General features: G+C 48.9%; 1 protein-coding gene across 4 annotated transcripts in view; it reads left to right on the top strand.

Annotated features, from left to right (window-relative positions):
- CHD6 (chromodomain helicase DNA binding protein 6) overlaps positions 1–20,105 on the top strand; it is a 183,262-nt gene that overhangs the window by 74,025 nt on the left and 89,132 nt on the right. For all 4 annotated transcript variants that reach the window (XM_019550743.1, XM_019550740.1, XM_019550741.1 and 1 more), the window contains 6 exons: positions 5,276–5,531; positions 6,982–7,192; positions 8,001–8,196; positions 8,959–9,123; positions 11,232–11,411; positions 14,741–14,851. In XM_019550743.1, coding sequence (XP_019406288.1) covers positions 5,276–5,531; positions 6,982–7,192; positions 8,001–8,196; positions 8,959–9,123; positions 11,232–11,411; positions 14,741–14,851 — 1,119 coding nt within the window. The remainder of the gene's footprint in view (positions 1–5,275; positions 5,532–6,981; positions 7,193–8,000; positions 8,197–8,958; positions 9,124–11,231; positions 11,412–14,740; positions 14,852–20,105) is intronic.

Here is a 20,105-nt window from a genome sequence, read left to right on the forward strand (position 1 = left end):
GAGACTGGTTGTCTGAGTCAGTACCAGCGTCTTTCCAGTTCCAACATTTCCCTGTTGAGCTGTTCTCTAGCTGCCTCCTGCTCCTGGGTGTGCCCCTAGGTGTAACTGCAACAGTACTGGCTGATGCACAGCTACATTACGTCCCACCATCTACAGGCCGAGGGAAAGGCTGTCTGCCAGAACTCCTGGAAGGCAGCCACAAAGGCCACATCAGCCAGAAGGCTGTTGTTGAAGTGCCAGTAAGCCAGCCCCAGACGTGGCTTGGGCTGCAGCGTGAGCCGAGTGTACACGAGGTGGTGGTTGTGGAAGGGGGCTGGCCCAGTGCCAGAGGCATGGACTCAGGCGGTGTACAATATGGGCATGTAGATTTCATCCAACTGGGAGTAGCAAGCCTGCTCCTCCTCCACCTTGACAAAGGTGTATGTGGTGGTGTTGTCATGGTGGTGAGCACCATAGATGTCCACCAGGGAGTGGTCTGAGATGATCTCCCTGAGGATGCCCCAGAATGCTGGGGTCAGATGACCCCAGCAAGGTATCTATCTAGCCTCTTCTTAAAGACCCCCAGGGTAGGAGCAAGGACCACTTCCCTTGGTTCCAGATCCTAGCTGCCCTGACTGAAGTAGTGCCTCTTGATATCCAGCCTGAATCTGCTCTCTGTCAGCTTATAGCCGTTGTTCCTTGTTACTCCCGGTAGTGCTCGGGGGAACAGGACTCTCCCATTGCCTGCTTGTCTCCCTTGGCCATTTTATAGATGGCCACCAGATCCCTTCTCAGCCTTCTCTTGTGGAGGCTGAATAGGTTCAGTTCCCATAGGCTGTCCTCATAGGACCTGCCTTGCTGCCCTCCTCTGGACCCTCTCCATGTTGTCCACATCCCTCCTGAAATGTGGTACCCAGAACTGGACACAGTACTCCAACTGGGGCCTGACCGAGGTTGCATAAAGGGGGAGGACCACCTCCTTGGACCTGCTCGTGATGCATCTGTGGATGCATGACAAGGTGTGGTTAGCCTTTCTGACTGCATCCCCACATTGGTGGCCCATGTTCATCTTTGAGTCAATAATGACTCCAAGATCCTTTTCTGCCTCTGTGCTGGCGAGAGGGGAGTTCCCCAGGCTGTAGGTGTGCTGCTGGTTCTTCCTCCCCAGGTGCATCACCTTGAACTTGTCAGTGTTGAAACCCATTCTATTCTCATCTGCCCACCCCTGTAACCTGTCCAGATCTGATTGCAGCTTGTCCCTCCCCTCTAGCGTGCCCACCTCCCCACAGATCTTCGTGTCATCTGCGAATTCGAATAAAGTGCAATTCACCCCCTCATCCAAGTCGCTGACGAAGATGTTGAACAGTGCAGGCCCACAGACCGAGCCCTGTGGAACCCCACTGCCCACATCCCTCCAGGTTGAAAAAGACCCTTCCACCACCACTCTCTGGGTATGGCCCTCCAGCCAATTGGCAACCCATCTGACCATGTAGGGATCAACGCCACAGTCGCCTAATTTTTTTTTATGAGAATTGGGTGAGAGACAGTGTCGAAGGCTTTTCTGAAGTCCAGAAAGGCTACATCCACCTCAACGCCTGTGTCCAGGGATTTAGTGACCTAATCATAGAAGGCCACCAGGTTGGTCTGACAGGACCTGCCTCTGATGATCCCATGTTGGTTGCCCCTAAGCAAACACTCCCCTGCTGGTCCCTTGCAGATGTGCTCCTGGATAATTTTCTAGAAGAGCCTCCCCAGGACCGAGGTAAGACTAACAGGCCTATAGTTTCCTGGGTTCTCCCTCCTCCCTTTTTTGAAAATGGGGACCACATTGGCCCTTTTCCAGTCCTCTGGCACCTTGCCAGAGCACCATGAATGCTTGTAAAGCTGTGCCAGGGGACCCACAATGACCTCTGCTAATTCTCTCAGCACTTTGGGGTGGAGATTGTCAGGACCTGCTGATTTGGACGCATCCAGTCCCACCAGGAGGTCCGTGACTAGGTCCACTCCGACCCTTGGCCTGCCTGTGCCTCCTCTGGGGCCGTTGGGGATCATGATGTGGGGGATGACCTGGTCCCTGCTCAGAAAAATGGAGGCAAAGAAGTTGTTTAATAAGTTAGCTTTGACATCTGGTGCGACCACCAGACTTCCTAGCATGTCCTGCAGAGGCCTTACGTTACCCAGAACCTTCTTTTTACCACCTATGTATTTAAAAAAGGACTTCATAGTTGACTCCAAGATAAACATGAGTTGTCAATGTGCCAAAGTGATCAATGAGGCTAACCACACTTTATCATGCATTAGCAGATGCATGATGAACAGGTCCAGGAAGGTGATACTTCCCCTCTATGCGGCACTGGTCAGGCCGCAGTTGGAGTACTGCCCCCAGTTTTGGGCGCTGCACTTGAGGGATGTGGAGAATCTTGAGAGGGTTCAAAGGAGAACCACTTGTATGGTCAGAGGCCTGCAGGCCAAGGCCCTACAAAGAGAGACTGAGGGACCTAGATCGAGAGGTGACCTTGTGACTGCCTATAAATTCATCAGGGGAGGGCAGCAGGGAATAGGAAATGTTATATTTACTAGGGCATCCCCTGGTGTTACTACAAACAATGGCCACAAATTGATGGAGCACAGATTTAGATTGGACATTAGGAAAAACATCTTCACAGTAAGGTTTGCCAGAATCTGCAGTGGGCTTCCAAGGGAGGTGGTGCTCTCTCCTACCTTGGGGTCTTCAAGAGGAGACTGGACAAGCACCTAGGTGGTAGTAACAGCTATCTTTTTCATTTTTGCTGGGGGTGGGATTCTTGGCACAACTCAGGAGATGGTAGGAATGCTAATAATGTCAGCCCCCCTTTTGGATAGTGGGGAGGGGCCCCCTCCATGTCTGAGGACTCAAGCTGCGCCTGGGGCTTGCACTTGGCCTAGGTGGCCAATCACTGTCTGTATGCGGATCAGCACCCACCCAGCCTCGGGGTGGTTCGGGGAGGGGTCATTTTGGGGTGCTGGTGGTGGTATGCGGCTAGGAAGGGGTAATGATAGTGGTGGGGCGATGGGGGCTAGCATGCCCCCCTCGCCACCCTCCCCTGCCTGCACCCCCTGCTGATGGACCTCTCTGGCTGAGGTGCAGGGTCCCCTGAGTTTTTGGGGGTGGGGGTAGATCCTGGGGCTGGGATGCCAGAGGTGGCAGTGGCACCCCTCTCCTTGGCAGGAGCCTGTGATGTCCCCCATGGCTACCTAATTGGGCACTCCTGGTGATGGTGTTTCCAGGTGCCTGGCACGGGAAACACCTCCCCTCCCCTCTGTGTAGTGGATGTGGATGGGGGATCCCTAGAAGGGAACTGTGAAGGTCCCCCCTGCCTCCACCCCAGCTATGAGCTGGATGGTGACTTGGCAGTGGAAGGACTGAATGTGGCAGAGGCTGGGGTCCTGACACCCCAGCAGGAAGGTGGAGACTGGGAATAGGACCCTCCCCAAGCCCTGTAGAAAGGGCATAAGGGCCCAGTTGGGGATGCAGAGTGGGATGGGGCTGAGGACCACATGGGGCTCGTGCAGGATATACTTACCCCCCACTAAAAAGCCCCTTCTCCACTGCCTCCTGTGCAGTGTCCTCCTTGGCAAGAATACAACCTTGCAGTAGTAACTGGAGGGCTGCCACCGTCTTTGGGGCCCCCACTGCCTGAGCGAGTGCACGCACATAGTTCTCAAAATAGTGGCGGTTCAATCTCAGGCATGTCACTTTGCACCCTGTTGTGCCTGGTGATGTTGGGTAGGGGGCCCTCGATTGCCTGAGGTGTTGTGGGCAGAGGTGGTGGAGGGCCCAGGCTCTGAGGCTACAGGTTTCCCTGCAGCTACCTGAGTGTAGCTCCAGCTGGGCTGAGCAACTGGGCTTACAGAGCTGGGAGAAGGCTGAGTGGACAGGGTGCCTGCTAAAGAGGTGCTGCTGGTCCTTGCAGAAGTTGGCAATTTGGTCTTTTTTGCAAGCCCTTTACCCTTTCCACCCCCAGTGGAGAAGGACGAACCCTTGCCTTTTCTCCTGCCCTAGTCGGATATGGGCAGTCCTGTGGTCTCTGGGGGAGAGTGGCCTGGAGGAGTCCCCTGGCCCTGTGGGGTTTCCCCTGGCTCATTGGCAGCCCCCTCAGGGGACTCTTGTCCTGCCATTGGAGGTTTGGTGGGAAAGGGTCAGTTGGGGTGTATGAAAGGGAACCATGAGGTCCACCTCTGCCTGGGGGGAGAAAAGTGGCTTGATGCAGGGGGGTCCAGGGAGCCTCCTCCAGCTGCATGAGGTGGAGGCTGTGGAAGGGTGGTGTGCATGTGAGGGGCTGGGGCTGGGGCTGGGGCCAGGGTCAGGGCTGGGGGAACAGAAAAAACACACATAGGGACACACACGGGGAGGAGGAAGCATGCTGCTAGCTTACTTACCTGTACACAAACATGGGGAGAGGGGGACTGGAGCACAGGACTCACCTCAGGAAGACAAATACAGGGCTCCTGCTGCAGCAGCTAGCAAGCAGGTAGCAGGTGGTGGTGGAGGGGCCCCACTGGTGTTGTGAAGTCCCCTCTGGCTGCAGGTGGCAGCAGGTGGTGGTTGGTAGTGGTGAGGGTTCCCTCTGAGAGGGGAGGGGGCTTGTAGGTCCTGAAGAAGCAGTGGTGGTGGTGTTGGGGAGAGCAGGAGCCTGCAGCAGCTTCTCAGGCTCCTGCTGCTCCCTGCCCAGCTCCAGCAGCAGCCAGGGGAAGTGGTGCTCAGAGGCTGCTGGACAAGAGGGACCTATGGTCTGACCCAGTAAATGGCAATTCTTTTGTTCTTACATGGGGCAGGAGCTGGTTAGGCACTGGGCACTGAAAAGGCAAAAATAAACTCTCAAATGAGGTTTTATTTTGCAGCGTGACCTGTAAACACAGCCCTTGCTCAGCAAGCTGTCTCCTGGTGAGACCTGGAGTACTCACTCCTGTTAGTAACTCTGCTTTGGAGAAATACTCAGGTCTCTTCTTCTGTATCTTCAGCAAAAGTGCCTACAAGTTCCAACCTATAGGCCAGTGTGTCACACACCAACCCCACAGGGTTGGCTGTCTGGCTGTCAGACCCAGGAGAGTTATAAGGCAGGTAGCTAGAGAGATGTTCTCATTGGTTGCCAGTAAAGCATTTTTCCTTGGCATATCTGCAAGTCAGTAAGTATAGAATCCCAGCACACAGTCCCCAGCCTGTGAACGCTTTGTATTTGTCTGCTTGACCTTCAGTGTCCAGCATGCACTCACAGGTTAGGGTGGGGCAATGAGTCTTTGTGCTTGTTCTGGGCAGGTGAAAAAGCTGCAGTCAATCCTGAAGCCCATGATGCTGCGACGGTTGAAGGATGATGTGGAAAAAAACCTGGCACCCAAGCAGGAGACTATCATCGAGGTGGAGCTGACCAACATCCAGAAGAAATACTATCGGGCCATCTTGGAGAAGAACTTTTCCTTCCTGTCCAAGGGTGCTAACCAACACAACATGCCCAACCTCATCAACACAATGATGGAGCTACGCAAGTGCTGCAACCACCCGTACCTCATCAATGGTGAGAAGTAGGTCATGGGGATAGAGTATATGGCATACCAATGTGCCTAGCTCCTCTGGAAACTTCACAGGCACTGGAACAACCCATGCATTATTAATAGTGAGAGGCAGGGCATGGGGGTAGGCTGGGCTAGAGTTCAGGGGTGCCTATACTCACACACCCAAGCTCATTAGCACCGTGATACAGGGGTGATGAATCATAAATAAGAGAACTGGAAAGGACCTCTGAAGGTCATCTAGTCAGACTCCCTGGTCGAGGCAGGTTTATCTCAGACAAATGTTTGTTTAACTTGTACTTAAGTGCAGAATTTTTGCAGCATCTCTAGGTATAATCTGCATAAGTATTTAACCACCCTGAAAGTTAGAAAGTTATTCCCAGTATCTAAACTAAATCTCCTATGTTGCAGTTTAAGTGCATTACTTAAGGAGTTACCCGAGTGCTGCAACCACCCATACCAGATCAGTGATGGGGCTGTGCTCAGGCCAAGGACTTTTTCTCAGCTCTCTATTCTGGGAACTGGCCCTATTTCTCCCTACATCTGACTATTCACCAGCTTTAGAGATCACCTTATTTAGGAATTGGGCCTTGCTCTTTAGTAGCTAATACTTCTGTGCATTCAGCTTCTGCAGGATGCTGCTTAACTTGCCCATTGCTAATCATCTGCTCTTGGCTGTGATGGGATGAACAGTTGCTGGTGGTAAATAATTTGTGTTCAGGGGAAATCTAGATTGGCTGTTTTGCTTGTCAGTTTCTTATAGTGCATTTATTGTAGGGTGAAGGTGCCTCAGAGTGCCGTAAAATTAGAATATCTATACTACAGGTCCCCTTGTGGATGGGTTTCCCTTTTTCTCTCAAAAGCTAAGCAGGGCCATGCTGGCACTGGATTTGGATGGGAAATCTCCAATCCAGGGGATCCCCAGAGATGATTTGGTTAGGAATGAATCAGTGCTGGTTTGGGCATAATGTGAATGGGTGCTGGCAACCTGTGACAGAGCTGTAAGACAGGCCTGGCCAGATCATGCTCAGATTCTCCTGCAGGATTATTTATATGAAATGGAATGCAAATCACCTTGCTCTGCATCCATGGCTGACAACCTCAGCAGAGAGGCTTGGACTGAAAGAAGCACAGAGATGTGAGGCCTCTTCTTCCTCACTCCTCTTTGGGTGCAGGCCCTATGGATCAGAGGGTAAATTGCCATGAGATTCCCTTTCTTTTACAAACACTGGTTCTTCTTAATTTGTCCCTTACCTAGTGGCCTTGCTCCCTACACCATTACAGAGCTGTGTGTCTTGCCACCTATCCCTTGTGCATCATGGCTGAGTGATATTAATGACTCACTGGGTCATGTTATCATACAGTTTTGAGGGTCGGGAGCCATGTTGCCATTGCCAGTAGAAAGCAGAGCAAGGGTAGGTGTTCCAGGGGCTAACTTTCCATCTTGCTTTGCAGGTGCAGAAGAGAAAATCCTGGAAGATTTCCGTAAAACACACAGTTCAGATGCACCAGACTTCCAGCTGCAGGCAATGATCCAGGCAGCTGGCAAGCTGGTACTGATTGACAAACTGCTCCCCAGACTAATTGCTGGTGGACACAAGGTGCTGATCTTCTCCCAGATGGTGCGCTGCCTTGACATTCTGGAGGACTATCTAATCCAGAGGCGGTTAGTACAGCCCAGAGTTGCCTTTAGCTCAACTCGGTCTCCACATCCCCGCTGTACTTCAGACCAAGGTTGGAGGGATAGATCTTTTCCTATTTATCTAGTATTTCAAAGGAGCTTAGCTGTGATGTGTCCCAATGAAGAACACGGAAGGCACATTCTCACCATGCAGAATCTTTTCTGGGGGGCTCCGCAATCCATGAACACTGTGAACAGTGTTAGAAAGGTGCTCCCTGTGCACACCCTGGCCTGCTTGCCCCTCTGTCATCCCTCATCATGACCTGCACCAGCAATGACTGTACAGAAGCAGGACATTGTAAATTAAAGCTTATCCTATGCCTGCTGCCCCTTCTGGACCAGATATTGGAGCTTCAGGTGCATTGGTCATGGGGTGGTGTAGATTCTCTTGTCACAAAAGAAGAGGAGGCCTGGCTTATGAGGGGACTAAACAGTGGGAGCTAGCAAGCCACAAGTAAATTAAAGCCCCTGGTCCTGTCTGTCTTCTGAATTGTCAGAGCCACTAGGCATGCAAAAAAGTGCCTATGAAGCCCCAGGCAGCTTTGGGGTATTAGCTATCTTTTGCACAATGGGCTGCCCTCCACCCACCCAACATCAGGGAATGTTGGGAGCCATGTCTATGTGAAATGAATGTGCTGGAATCACTAGAACATTCCCTGTCCAATAGTTTGCACCCCTCAGCAGTCAAAAGCTGGTGCTTTAGAAATGCAGGCCTCCTTCCCAGTGACCCTTTATGGCATTGCCAAACTGTATTGTCATCCAGCCTGTGTCATTTGTTCCCCTTTCTGAGCAGATACACCTATGAACGGATTGATGGACGAGTGCGTGGGAACCTGCGCCAAGCTGCTATTGATCGCTTCTGTAAGCCAGACTCGGATCGCTTTGTCTTCCTCTTGTGCACCAGGGCGGGAGGCCTGGGCATTAACCTCACAGCTGCTGACACCTGCATCATATTTGATTCAGATTGGAACCCGCAGAATGACCTCCAGGTAACAAGTAGCAGGGCCCTAATGGCACCTTCAGGAGTGACACAGGATCTTGTGAATAATTATGTTTATAGCAGAGGTAGTGTATGCTAGCTATTGGGACCATGGGGCAGGGCATCACTCAGCCAGGGATAGTCAATGGAGTTACAAGTCGGAGCGCTGTACATCTTTAGTGCTAGTCAGTGAGACGCAAGAACAGGGCACCATCCATTAAAAATGATAACCAGTTAGGTTGTGCAGTGCAGCATCATGCATCACTGGAAATAACCAGTGAAAGTGCAGGGTTGGAGTGACACTCACTGGGAAGTACTGGTAAGTCACAGGCCAAGGTGGTTCTCAAAGTTCATCTGAGTACAGAGCAACCACGCTGGATAGAGCCCTCCCCACCATGGCCCAGGTGGCAGGAGAAGTAGTCCTCAGTCCTGCATAGGCTGCAGAGACTGAGACTGGCATTCAGGGTACCTGTGTCCCCTTAGGGTTGTGCTAGGGTGTTTGAATCCAGTTCATAGTGCACAGCTGTCTGCATCACAGAGACCCTGCCGCTCCTTCAAGTTCAACTTGCTTGCAGTCCAGCAAAGACACCAGTCAGGCTCCCTGGGGTGGGTTTTCAGGTCATCACTCAGGTATGTTGTAAAGGTGGTGGGGAACTGACTCTGCACTGAGACTTAGCTGTGGTGCTCTCACAGAGGAGGACCCAAGCAGAACCTGGCCCATAATCCCTTGTTGTCCACTGACTGTGTTTGAGATAACACTCTCCTGTCCCAGGCTCAAGCTCGCTGCCACAGAATCGGGCAGAGCAAGGCAGTCAAGGTCTATCGCCTGATCACCAGGAACTCCTATGAGCGGGAGATGTTTGACAAAGCCAGTCTGAAGCTGGGCCTGGACAAAGCTGTTCTGCAAGACATTAATCGCAAGGGCAGCACCAATGGGGTAGGTTGCCTGCTAGGGTTTGGGCTGGGGCTGAATGGCAGTAGAGCTCTGCTCCTTTGTTCCTTACCTCTGCTGCTCCCTTCAGTATTTCTTCTGTGCTTCATCAGTGAAACCATCTGCAGCTGCTTTTCTGGGTGCCTTGAAGGTCTTTTACTCTGAATAGGTAGGGTTGAGTGTAGGGCTGAGCCCCTGAACAGGATGAGAGTCCCTTTTGGGAGGGATTCTTGAACTACCCTAGGTCTCCAGTTGTAAAAGATCCCACTAACTGAGTCCTTGTAATCACTGTTTCTTTGTCCCTTGGATGGTGAGATGTTCTGAACTCTGATGGGAATTGGTTGCTTACCACTTGAAAAGGAACCAAAGCAGGTGACTTTGTTTGCTTAATTTAGAAGTGTTGCTCCCAAGATGAGATGCATAGCTAGATGAGGATGCAACATACTAAAAAGCATAGAACCTCATGAAAAACTTCCATCAGATTTACTGAGTCCAAAGTTGAGTCATCATCTAGGAACACCTCTATGCAAGTGAGGTGACCAGCTGTAAAGGCATCCTATGTCTCTTCCGGGACAGGGTGTTATGGCCTTTAAAGTAAGCTCCAGCATGGAATCTAAAGGTACCATGGTATTGTGGATTCTGCAGAGGACTGTTTGCTCTGTACCCCTATCCTTTGCACAATCTTTTTGAGTATTCCTTGAGTTTTCCAGTCCAGGAGTAACTCCAAGGGAGAGTGAGCCCCAGAGCTCTTTGAACTCTGAGACAGCATCCCTTGTCTTCATAGCCCCACCAGTAAGCTCCAAATGGTCTAATTCCTGATCCTTCTTTAAGGAAAGGAGTGCAATCTAAAGTAAATTGCAATCATACAGGCAGCATTCCTAAAATAAGACAGCATCTGTCAGTCATCTGAATACAGCTGGCAAAGTCCTTAGTCAGAATGACAAGCCAAACCTAAGCAGAATCCTTGCCTGCCAGAGAGACAAGCCTAAGCAGCCAGGCCCCTTGCATTCCTGGATTGAAATTTAGAAAAGGAAGATTGAGACAGTGTATAAGGAGTAAGGTTCTAAATGGGCAATGTCTAATAGCATTATCTCCTTGGATGGGAAGCCAATTGCTTTGAATTGTTAGAACTAAGCTAGACAAAGCCAGGTAACATATGTGGGCTCTCTGGGATTCATTAAAACCCTTCCTGTTGTAGTTCAGAAAAGGTTTTCCAGCACTTCAGCTGGAGGGGTTCATGATTGTGATGACCCATTAAACAGTACAGCTTAATTGTATTATACACCATTCTAAGATCAGCCTGTCAGTGTAGGGCTGAACAGTGCAATGAAAGGAGGGGCACAGAGGGTGGGGGGTAAGCAAGGTATCTGTGTGGAAAAAGCAGTCTTAGTTCAATTTAATTTTTACAGGTCCAGAGAGGAGTCCTAGAAACCTTTTGCACACAGGCAGGCATGTCTCCTGTCCTAAGCAGTAGTAATCTTAACAAGGCAGGCTTCCAGGAAGAGGGGCGGCATATTTTGTTGCCTCACTTCCTCACCGTGTATTTGTTCATTCTTGTACAGCTCTGTTTCCCTTTCTATTCTGGGCTTATTTGACCTGCTGTGACTCTTGTCTGGGGATTCGTAAGGTGTTTAGGCTCAGTTCAGTATATGGGGGTTTTGCACAGTGCCCATTCTCCATGTACTATCTTTCCCCCATTACTTTCTGTGATGTCACACTGGAACTTTGAAAGCCTCTAACTATTGGGCTAGTTCAAGGCCTTGCAGTCTCCAGAGGAAACAGAGTGCAAGGCAGCACCTTGTAGAAAACTGGTTCTGGCTCTGCACTCCAGAACTGGAAGCAGCATATGCATGCTATTGTGATGCCTTGCCTGAGCTTATAAGCCCTGTTTGTCGACAGAGGCATGTAATGTGGTGCAGCACTGCACTAACATAGCTATACTGCTTCCATTTTTGGAATTAGCACATGCAGAGCCAACCTAAGATGTCTTCACACAGTGCTGCCCTGTGCCACAAAGAGACCCTTGAGAGCCTTACTGCCTGTGTACCCCATCACAATACCACTTTCAAGAGGTTGCTCTCACCATTACTGATGTTCTCTGTCTCCCGGTGCAGGTACAGCAGCTCTCAAAGATGGAGGTAGAGGACCTATTGCGGAAAGGTGCTTATGGGGCTTTAATGGATGAAGAAGATGAAGGTTCCAAGTTCTGTGAGGAAGATATTGATCAGATCCTGCAGCGCAGAACACAGACAATCACTATCCAGTCTGAGGGGAAGGGCTCCACCTTTGCCAAGGTGCAGTGTGCCCAGGGGGGTCAACCTTTCTGCAAGTGGCTTTGACTTTTAACTGTTCTTTCAGTGCTAGTGCGGGGTGTGCTGGGAACAAGTGGAATACTAAAAATTAAAATCCCCAGCTCTTGGCATGGTCTGTTGTTTTCTGACCTTCTGTCCCTACTGGGCAAGGGTTCTGTTGCTATAAAAGCCAAGAAAACTCTCCCTACCCACAGACTGCTTCCAGGAGTGGGATCCTGCTGGACCCATAATACTTTATGTACCCCATCACAGACTGGTGCAGCATTATGATAGCAGAGCAGAAGCCAGATGGGCAGCACATAGAGCTCCCTCTCTTCCTGTCCTGATAGCCATGATACTTGGCAGAATAGGAAAAAAAAAATAAGCAGCAGCCAATGGGAGCAGTAGATGGCAATAAATTGAACTCTGCTTAATTTGATCCCCACTGTACACTCCTTTGGAACCTTTCCTGTGATAGGAAGATTGGATGCAAAGTCTGGTCTTCTACAGGGTGTAGGGCCTATCTGCACTGAGTGTGCATGTGGGGAGGGTGTTAGTGGTTAAAGCCATGACTCAGGGTTTCTGTTTTCAGTGCTGCCTCCAATGAGGCAGATAACTTCCCTGCTTTACCTCAGTGTTGCTCTGTAAAATGCTGCTTCTCTGCCCTGAAGAGACCTTTCTTATTCTGCAGATCTGTTCCCTAGCGTGTTGGCCAAATCTGCTGGCTTCCATAAATTCTCCAGAGGCTACATGGCCCTGGGGAGGGTGCTGAAATCTGCTCTTTCTCCAGAGAATCATAGAAAATTAGGATTGGAAGGGTCATCAGGAGGTCAGTTAGTTTAACCCCCTGCCCAAAGCAGGACCATCCCTGACTAGATCATCCCAGCCAAGGCTTTATCTAGCTGGGTCTTAAAAACATTTAAGGATGGAAAGTCCACAGCCTCTCTGTTCCAGTGCTTTACTACCCTCTTAGTGAGAAAGCTTTTCCTAATATCTAACCTAAGCTTCTCTTACTGCAACTTAACACTGTTGCTCCTTGTTCTGTCATCTGCTACCACTGAGAACAGTCTAGCTGTATCCTCTTCATAACCACCCAGCAGGTAGTTGAAGGCTGTTACTAACCCCCCACCCTCTTTCTTGTGCATCATCAACAGAATTGAGAGCCATATTCCAGTTGCAGAGCCAGAATCTCCTACCTGTGCCAGCTGGGGCAGCAGGAGGCCTGCACAGTCTGTTACTGGTGAGGTTTTGTGAGTTGGAAGGAGCCGCGCTGAGCTGTCAGGTTCCAAGGGAATTTTAGGGCCAGCCTTTTACTTGTGGCCTGAGCCCAAACAACCTGGAATCCATCTACATTTGGCCCATTAGAATCTGTGTTGTAGTCTTTACAGGTGTCTTACGTAAAAGCAACTTGAAAGCTGAGCTGCCGGTACTATAGAAAGGCCCTGTACAGAGTCTCCCTGAAATGAGACAAAAATGAGATACAGTTGTTAAGGGATGTTAAAGAAAAAAGTTCTATAAATACATTGGACAGAAAAGAAAGACCAATGAAACTGTGGGTACACTACTCTATAGCTAGGGTGAACTATTAACAGAAGTCCCAAAGAAGGGAGAGGTGCTCAATGCCTACTTTGCCTCCATCATCATAACATAAGCAAACAGAGCAAATAGCTAAGAAAAATAATACAAAGGCTGAGGATCAAGATAAGTAAAGAATGTGTCTGAGAGCTATTGACAAACTTGGAATTAATTTTAAGTCAGCAGGGCTCGATTAAATTCATCCCAGTTTGTTGAAGAAACTGGATGAAGAAATCTCAGAGCCATTGGAAGACCTGTGAGAACTGGAGAATTGTTCTTAAAAAAGGGATGAAAGGAGAACTCTGAGAATTACAAGCCAGTCATCCTACCTAAGTTCAATACCTGGGAAGTTACTGGAGCGGATTAGAAAGCAGTCACTCCATAAACAGCTGGAGAAGAAAGGCATGATTGCTAGCCAACATGGGACAAATCATGCCAAACCAACTTCCGTGACAGGGTAACCAGTTTGGTGGATGAAGGGAATGCAGCGAACATAATATACATGGACTTTATTAAGGACTTGATGTGTTCTCATAAGAACACTCGAGAAATGTGGGATAGATAAAATTACTGTTAAATGGATATGCAGCTGGCTCAATATCCACAAGTAAGGAATAAAACTGTAACTGGATTGATGTCAGAATGGCGTGAGGTTGCAAGTTCAAGTTCATTAATGACTTGGATGTAGTAATAGATTCCTAGTCAAGTTTGTGAATTACACAAAACTAAGAGAGTTTGCAAACACACTGGAGAATAGAATTGGAATGCAAAGGATCTTGTTTAATTGGAGAACTGGATTATAGTTTTTTTTCTGAGATTTTACTCTAAATCTGCTTTACTGCTTTTTAAACTATGCTAAGCCCTGGTTAAACCTCAGTTGGAGTTATAGTGTGCAGTGTTCCTCATTTTAGAAAAGGTATAGAGAAACTGAAAAGGGTCCAAAGATAAGTAATTCAAGCTGTATGAGGAAAGACGGAGACAATTAGACATGTTTAGTTTGGTAAAGAAGAGATTAAAGGTGGACATGGTCACTGTTTTCCAATATTTGAGAAGCTGCCATAAAGAAAAGGGAGAACAAGTGTAAAAACTTCAACAAAGCAGATCTTAAGTAAATCTTAGAAAATACCTCTTAATTGTACTAATAGGATGAGGGACAAGCTGCCCAGGGAAACTGGGATCTCTATCATTGGAGGCTTTCAAGAAAAGGCTGGATAAGCATCTATCTGAGATGGTTTAGGAATAATGCATCCTGTATTTGTGCAGGGTGCTGAAGTAAATGGCCTTTGAGGTCCCTTCTGTGATTCTATGAATGGGAGCATTGAGATATTTGGACTCTCAGATTTATTTTTCCAGGAGCCCTGCTCTGTTACTGGAGAGAGGGAATGTATTACATTCCAGTGACATTGAGAACTAAGCCCTAGCAGTGTTTTGAATCCTCTAATGAAACTGCTGCTCCCATGGCTGGCATTCTGAGCACTGATTGGTAGGATGGGGCCATACTAGTTATTATCCATTCTCAGAGTAAAATGGCACAACTTAAATTCCCAGTGAGTTAGACATGAGCATTTGAAAATAAGGCTGGCTCCCAGCTTTCCTTAGCAAATGTTGGCACAGTGCTTTCTTGCCAGTAATTCTTTTAAGTGCAGGCTGATGTGCTGTTGCGGGGGGTGCTCTGTGCATCTGCGATAATAAAGCTGTTTTTGTTGTAGTAAGATGATGGACTGAAGTCTGTTTATTTGCTCTTCTTTCACTCCTAGGCCAGCTTTGTAGCTTCAGGAAACAGAACTGACATTTCCTTGGATGATCCCAACTTCTGGCAGAAGTGGGCTAAGATAGCAGATTTGGACACAGACACAAAGAATGAAAAGGTAGGGTCAGTGCACGTGGATTTGAATACTTGCACAGTTGCACACACTCATTTTCCCATATGCCTGAATATGCATGGGCATATGTGCCCCCTCTTCCCCCCCCATACATACATTCACATGCATGCTACTCCATCTACAATAAATCCATTGGCAGATTCTGTAAGATTCCAGTTCCTCAGCTGGGAACTGTGTGTTCCAGCTATGTACTGTTACACAGATATGATGCTGTATTCTAGGGGGCTGCTTCTCAAAGACTGGGACAGACCTCTGTGTCTACTAGCAAGTACAAAGGAGGAGTCAATAGAACACGGGTGACTAAGTTACTGACAGCTCTGGAAACCATAAACCAAGCTCTTTGGGATTATGCAGATAGAAGTGTGATAGAGATAAGAGCTTAGCAGATGTCTTGACAAGGAAGGAACAACCTAATAAGTGACAGTCACAGCCATTTTATTTTGCAGCAATGGAACCAGAAGGCTCTTTTGGAAATGCCCTTGTATGCTGGGCATGCAGTGCATTTGTACTGCACTGTGTATGCCTCTCACTTTCCCAGGCAAGTGATGGGAAGAGAGGCTTGACTGGGCAACTGTAAATGCCTCATAGCGTAGTGCTCGGTTGAAGTGCTGGAAGCTGGCCCAGCTGTATGCATTGCCAAGACATGGTGCCAAACCCAGAACAGATTTTTCCCCAGACTCATATCATCATCCGCCAGATCTATTCTGTCCATCTGCAAGGGGATATGGTTAAGTAGGTACTCTAGGCTCACTGCAGCAGTCTGCACTAAGGTGCCTCAGAGGGCCCCCATGAGAACTGCCATAATGCTTATCCCTGTGTGACTAGCCAGACCAGAGTATCATCAAGGACCCTTAGATCCCCATTTGAACGCCTTTCCAGAGGCATAACAGGGCAGCTCTGCATTCTGGTGGCACACAGGACAGCACCAACTACTAGGCTGCTGTTGACAGTAGTGTAGCTGGCTGACAGTATTAGTAGCTGCTGTTCTTGTACCCCCCTCCCTTTTCCCTGACCCCTCATTAGTTAGGCTACTGCTCTTTTCTGTCAAACCAATAAATATTACTTTCCTGGGGAAGTAACCAATCGCCCAAAGATTTTAGAAAGAGTGAACATTTCAGTCCTCAGGAAGCTAGCCTTTTTGCCACTGGCAAAGAATAGGGGAGATTGCAGTACTGCCCATGCCCATGTCCCAGCCCTGGTAGGTCTTTGATTAGGTGATATAAGTACATATGATTCAAGCAGATAGATGGAGTTCCATGCTGCAGAGGGATATAAAACCCAAGTGATGTCCCTGCCAATCTGCCTAGGTAAAAATTTCTTGACCCCAAACCTGGTGATAAGTTTGACTCCTAACATGAACAAAACACACCAGACAGGTTTTTAATGAAACAGAACATCCAGTGAATGGTTGTCAGGACGAAACTATGTTGTTCTGTTACTGCTGTAGATGCAGGATACCTTAAGGTCTGTGCGTAGCTGGTGAGTTGCAAGGCACGCTACTGGTTTTGCCCACCCCCTGCACACACTGATCTCATCCTTTTAACTGTAGGGCTACAGGCTTGCCATGCTCCCTGTTGTGAGTTATTCTTAACATATTGCTTCTGGATTCCAGTGCGGCATGGAAGAATTGTAAAGAGCCACTGTACAGCATTATAGCAATGAGAAGCCACTAAACAGGAGCCCTAGTGTGTGGCTTATTGACCCTATGGAGGCTCAGTAGCCTCTGTTGCACCTACAGACACCATTCCTCACTAGTCTGCAAGGCTGCCCGACATAAGTATTGGCCTGCGTACGAAACAGACCATTGCAAATTTGACCTGCTGTTGCTTTGAGTCTGTGGGCTACAAGAATGGTTGTTCATTGGACAGGGCATTTCTTTCTTTTTTTAACTTCTTGTTTATTCAGGAAAATATGGAATTCTAATATTGGAGTAATAATACACAGGAATCGCAAGAGATTTAAGTTATTACATATTTACAAAGTAAATAATATGTGTGCATCTGCATAAATTAGCATATATTATCAATATAATACATACATGTACATATAAGATTCAGTGATATTAATTAATATTCAAATATTCTGACTAGAGACTGAGTTATTGGATGGGAAACACAGATATATTTGGGCTGCCAAATCATTCAAAAAATTATCACAATTACTTGCTCAATTAAAAAAATTAGTCACAATTAATTGTGATTTTAATCACGCAGCTAAAACTCAAATTATGCAAAATTATGCAGGTACTTGGTATGGCTGGGGGGTGGGGATGGGTTGTATGTGGTAATTTGTGAAGGTGTGGGGGACTAGGTGCATGTGGGGGATTGGGAGCCTGGGGAAGGCAGTTTTTGCATGCCCTAGCAGGATATGGGGTACTGTGGGTCAGGCGTGAGAAGCACCAGCAGGGCTGAGGGGGCTGTGACTTAGGAGTGAGGGGCAGGTACACACACACACACACACACAGACAGTACCCAGCAGGTAAGTCTGTGGAGGGGTAGGGGTATGGGGGGGCAGATCAAAGTCCCCACAGTGAGGGAGGGAGTGGGGCAGGGGCTGGGGTGAATGGGGCCCTAGGGCCAGGGCAAGTTGTGGAACAGAGTGGCAGTCCAGGTGGGGGAAAAAGGGGTCTGGCTTCCGCTGCTCTGCCCACCCCAGGGGGAGACACGGGGGGGTATATGTCCCCCAGATTTGTGTGCAGGGAGGAGGCAGACTGCGGGCTTGGGGCTCTACATCCTGTTGCCCTTGCTCCTGGGGCCATGTGATACCATATTGTGTCTCCTGCCACTGGACGGGCAGGGGACACATGGTACAGCCAGAGTGTGGCTCCTGTGGCAAAAGCAACAGGGCGCAAAGATCCCCAGCCCACAGCCTGCCTCCACCCCATGCAAAAATCTGGGGGACACATGCCCATCTATGCCATGACCTGCCCCAGCCCTGGGGCTTCATTCACCCCAGCCCCTGCCCTACTCCCTCCCTCACTATAGGGGCCTCAATCTGCCCCCCCACACCTTCCCTCCCCATTCCCCTTCTCTCCCACAGACTTACCTGCTGGGCAATTCTCTACACACTGCCAGGCTGTGTTCTGTGTCTGTGCGCGCCCTTCCTCATCCGTGCTGCAGTAGCCCAGAGCCCATGCCCAGGCTGCCCTGCGGTCCTCTGCGCTGCCACCACTGCTCCACTGGGTGGCCCAGAGGCAGGGGTGATGGCAGTGGAGTGAAGCCTGGGCATGGGCTCCAAAACCATGAGTGTGATTAATGTGTTAGAAAAATTAACGCAAACATCAATTAACGTATTTATCACGTGCGTTAACCATGATCAATTGACAGCCCTAATGTGTGTGTGTGTGTGTGTGTGTGTGTGTGTGTGTGTTACCTGGAGCTGCTTTCACCTCTTTATAATATAAAAAAAAAAAATAAGGCTTATCTAGATTGTTTGGTCTACTTAATATACCTGCAGTGCTCTTTTAGTCCCTGTGTATCTTGTTATACATTCTCACCCTAAAATTCTTAAAGTGTGAGGTTGCACTCTAACCCTCAGATGGAAAACAATATTTAACCCTTCCACACCTGAGTTGTGACCTCCTTCCTGGGAGATTCGTGACTCCCAACTTAGGAGAGTCATGGCACTATACTACAATTCATCAGATACTGTTTTTTGAAGGACATTGTACAGAGCCTTCCTCCAGTCTCTTCCCATATTACACTATATTTATACCCGCCCCTTACCATTTGCTTTTAGCCTCAGAATATGTTTTTACTTCCCCATTTTCATGATTATTTCAGCTCCCAACATTACCATTTTAATTGTTTTTTCCCCCTTGTGATAGTTCCCCTTCCATTTTTTCTTTTCATCCCTTTCATTCAGTCCCACTCAAATCCTCTTGAGCTTTATGACTCCTCCAGTCACCTTGTCCTTTTCCTTCAGTATCTTTTTTTTCTCTTGGGCAGTTTGCTGTTCAGTATTATGGTCTTGCTTCTTGCTGTATTAGTTTCATGCTGAGACTCCAAGGTGCTTTCTATTTAGTTTAATTTCTCAAGGATTTTAAGGCCTTTTTTCTCCTTTGTAATGTTCACAATTTGTGAGGATAACTTTAAAAGGAAAACCCCATCTATAGCTTATACTTGCTTCTCTGAGAGATGGTGTAATTCACTCAGTTCCTTCCTTCTCTTTAATGTTTGTTGTCTGTGACAAGTCTTGAAACACTTGTATTTTATGTCCTCCCCAAGTAGGATCCAAGTCTCTCTAACTTTCTTTAGAGTTAGATGCTTTTGATCAAAACAGTATCATCTCTTGGTTTGAGGAAGATTAGAGAGTTTTGTGTCTCTGTCGGCAAGGACTATTGCCTTTGTTTTCGGGTGTAGGAAGAAATGGAATACCAGCTGGGAGATGTGCACTGACACATTGATCCATATCATATCGGCACTGATGAAATGAAAATTGACAATATCAGCAATTGGGTTTTTTTTGGCTGATGTGGCTGATAATGTTGGCAATAAATGCCTTGTGTATGCAGGCAGCTGTAGCAGGCATGCAGCCAGGAGTGCAACCCAGCAGCTTGGAGAGCAGTGTCCAGCTGGTAAGTCTGCAGGGGGGAGGGAAGAAGCATGGGGGAGCAGATCGAGGCCCTCACAGTGAGGAAGGGACTGAGGCTGGGGCTCAGGCTGGGACTGGGGCTGAGGCAGGTGCTGCCCAGCCAGGGCATGGCAGGGTGCAGGATAGAGCCACGGACAACTTGTCCAGGGAAGGTGTGGTAGTGGGAGCAGCTCCCACCACTGTGCACACCTTGGTGGAGGCTGGTGGGTCACGTGCCCCCCAGATTCGTACGTGTGGCAAGGGTAGGCTGCATGGCCAGGGCTGTGCCAGGCTCTTCCTGGCATGGGAGCTGGGCCAGAGCTGCACTCAGGGAAGGCAGGGGTGGGGCAGACAGCAGTAGTGCTGGGAGGAGATGCTATGGCAAATTTTGGGGTGGCTGTAGCCCCCCCTCCCCACCCAGTGCTGCTATTGCCTGCCCTGTCCAGCCTGAGTGCAATCCTGGCCCAGCCCCTCCACCAGGAAGAGGCTGGCACAGTTCCTGGCTCCAAGCTCACAGCAACAGCCTGCCCTAGCCTCATGCATGGATCCGGGGGGGGGGGGACATGCCCCCTATACCTCCCCGGGGGTGCGCACAGCAGTAGGACCCACGCCCCTCCTCTCCCCTGCTCCAGTCCCCAGGCAAGCTGTCTGTGGTTTCGTCCCACAC

This window comes from Crocodylus porosus, unplaced genomic scaffold, assembly GCF_001723895.1.
Source record: "Crocodylus porosus isolate Cpor-Errol unplaced genomic scaffold, CroPor_comp1, whole genome shotgun sequence".
NCBI lineage: Eukaryota > Metazoa > Chordata > Crocodylia > Crocodylidae > Crocodylus > Crocodylus porosus.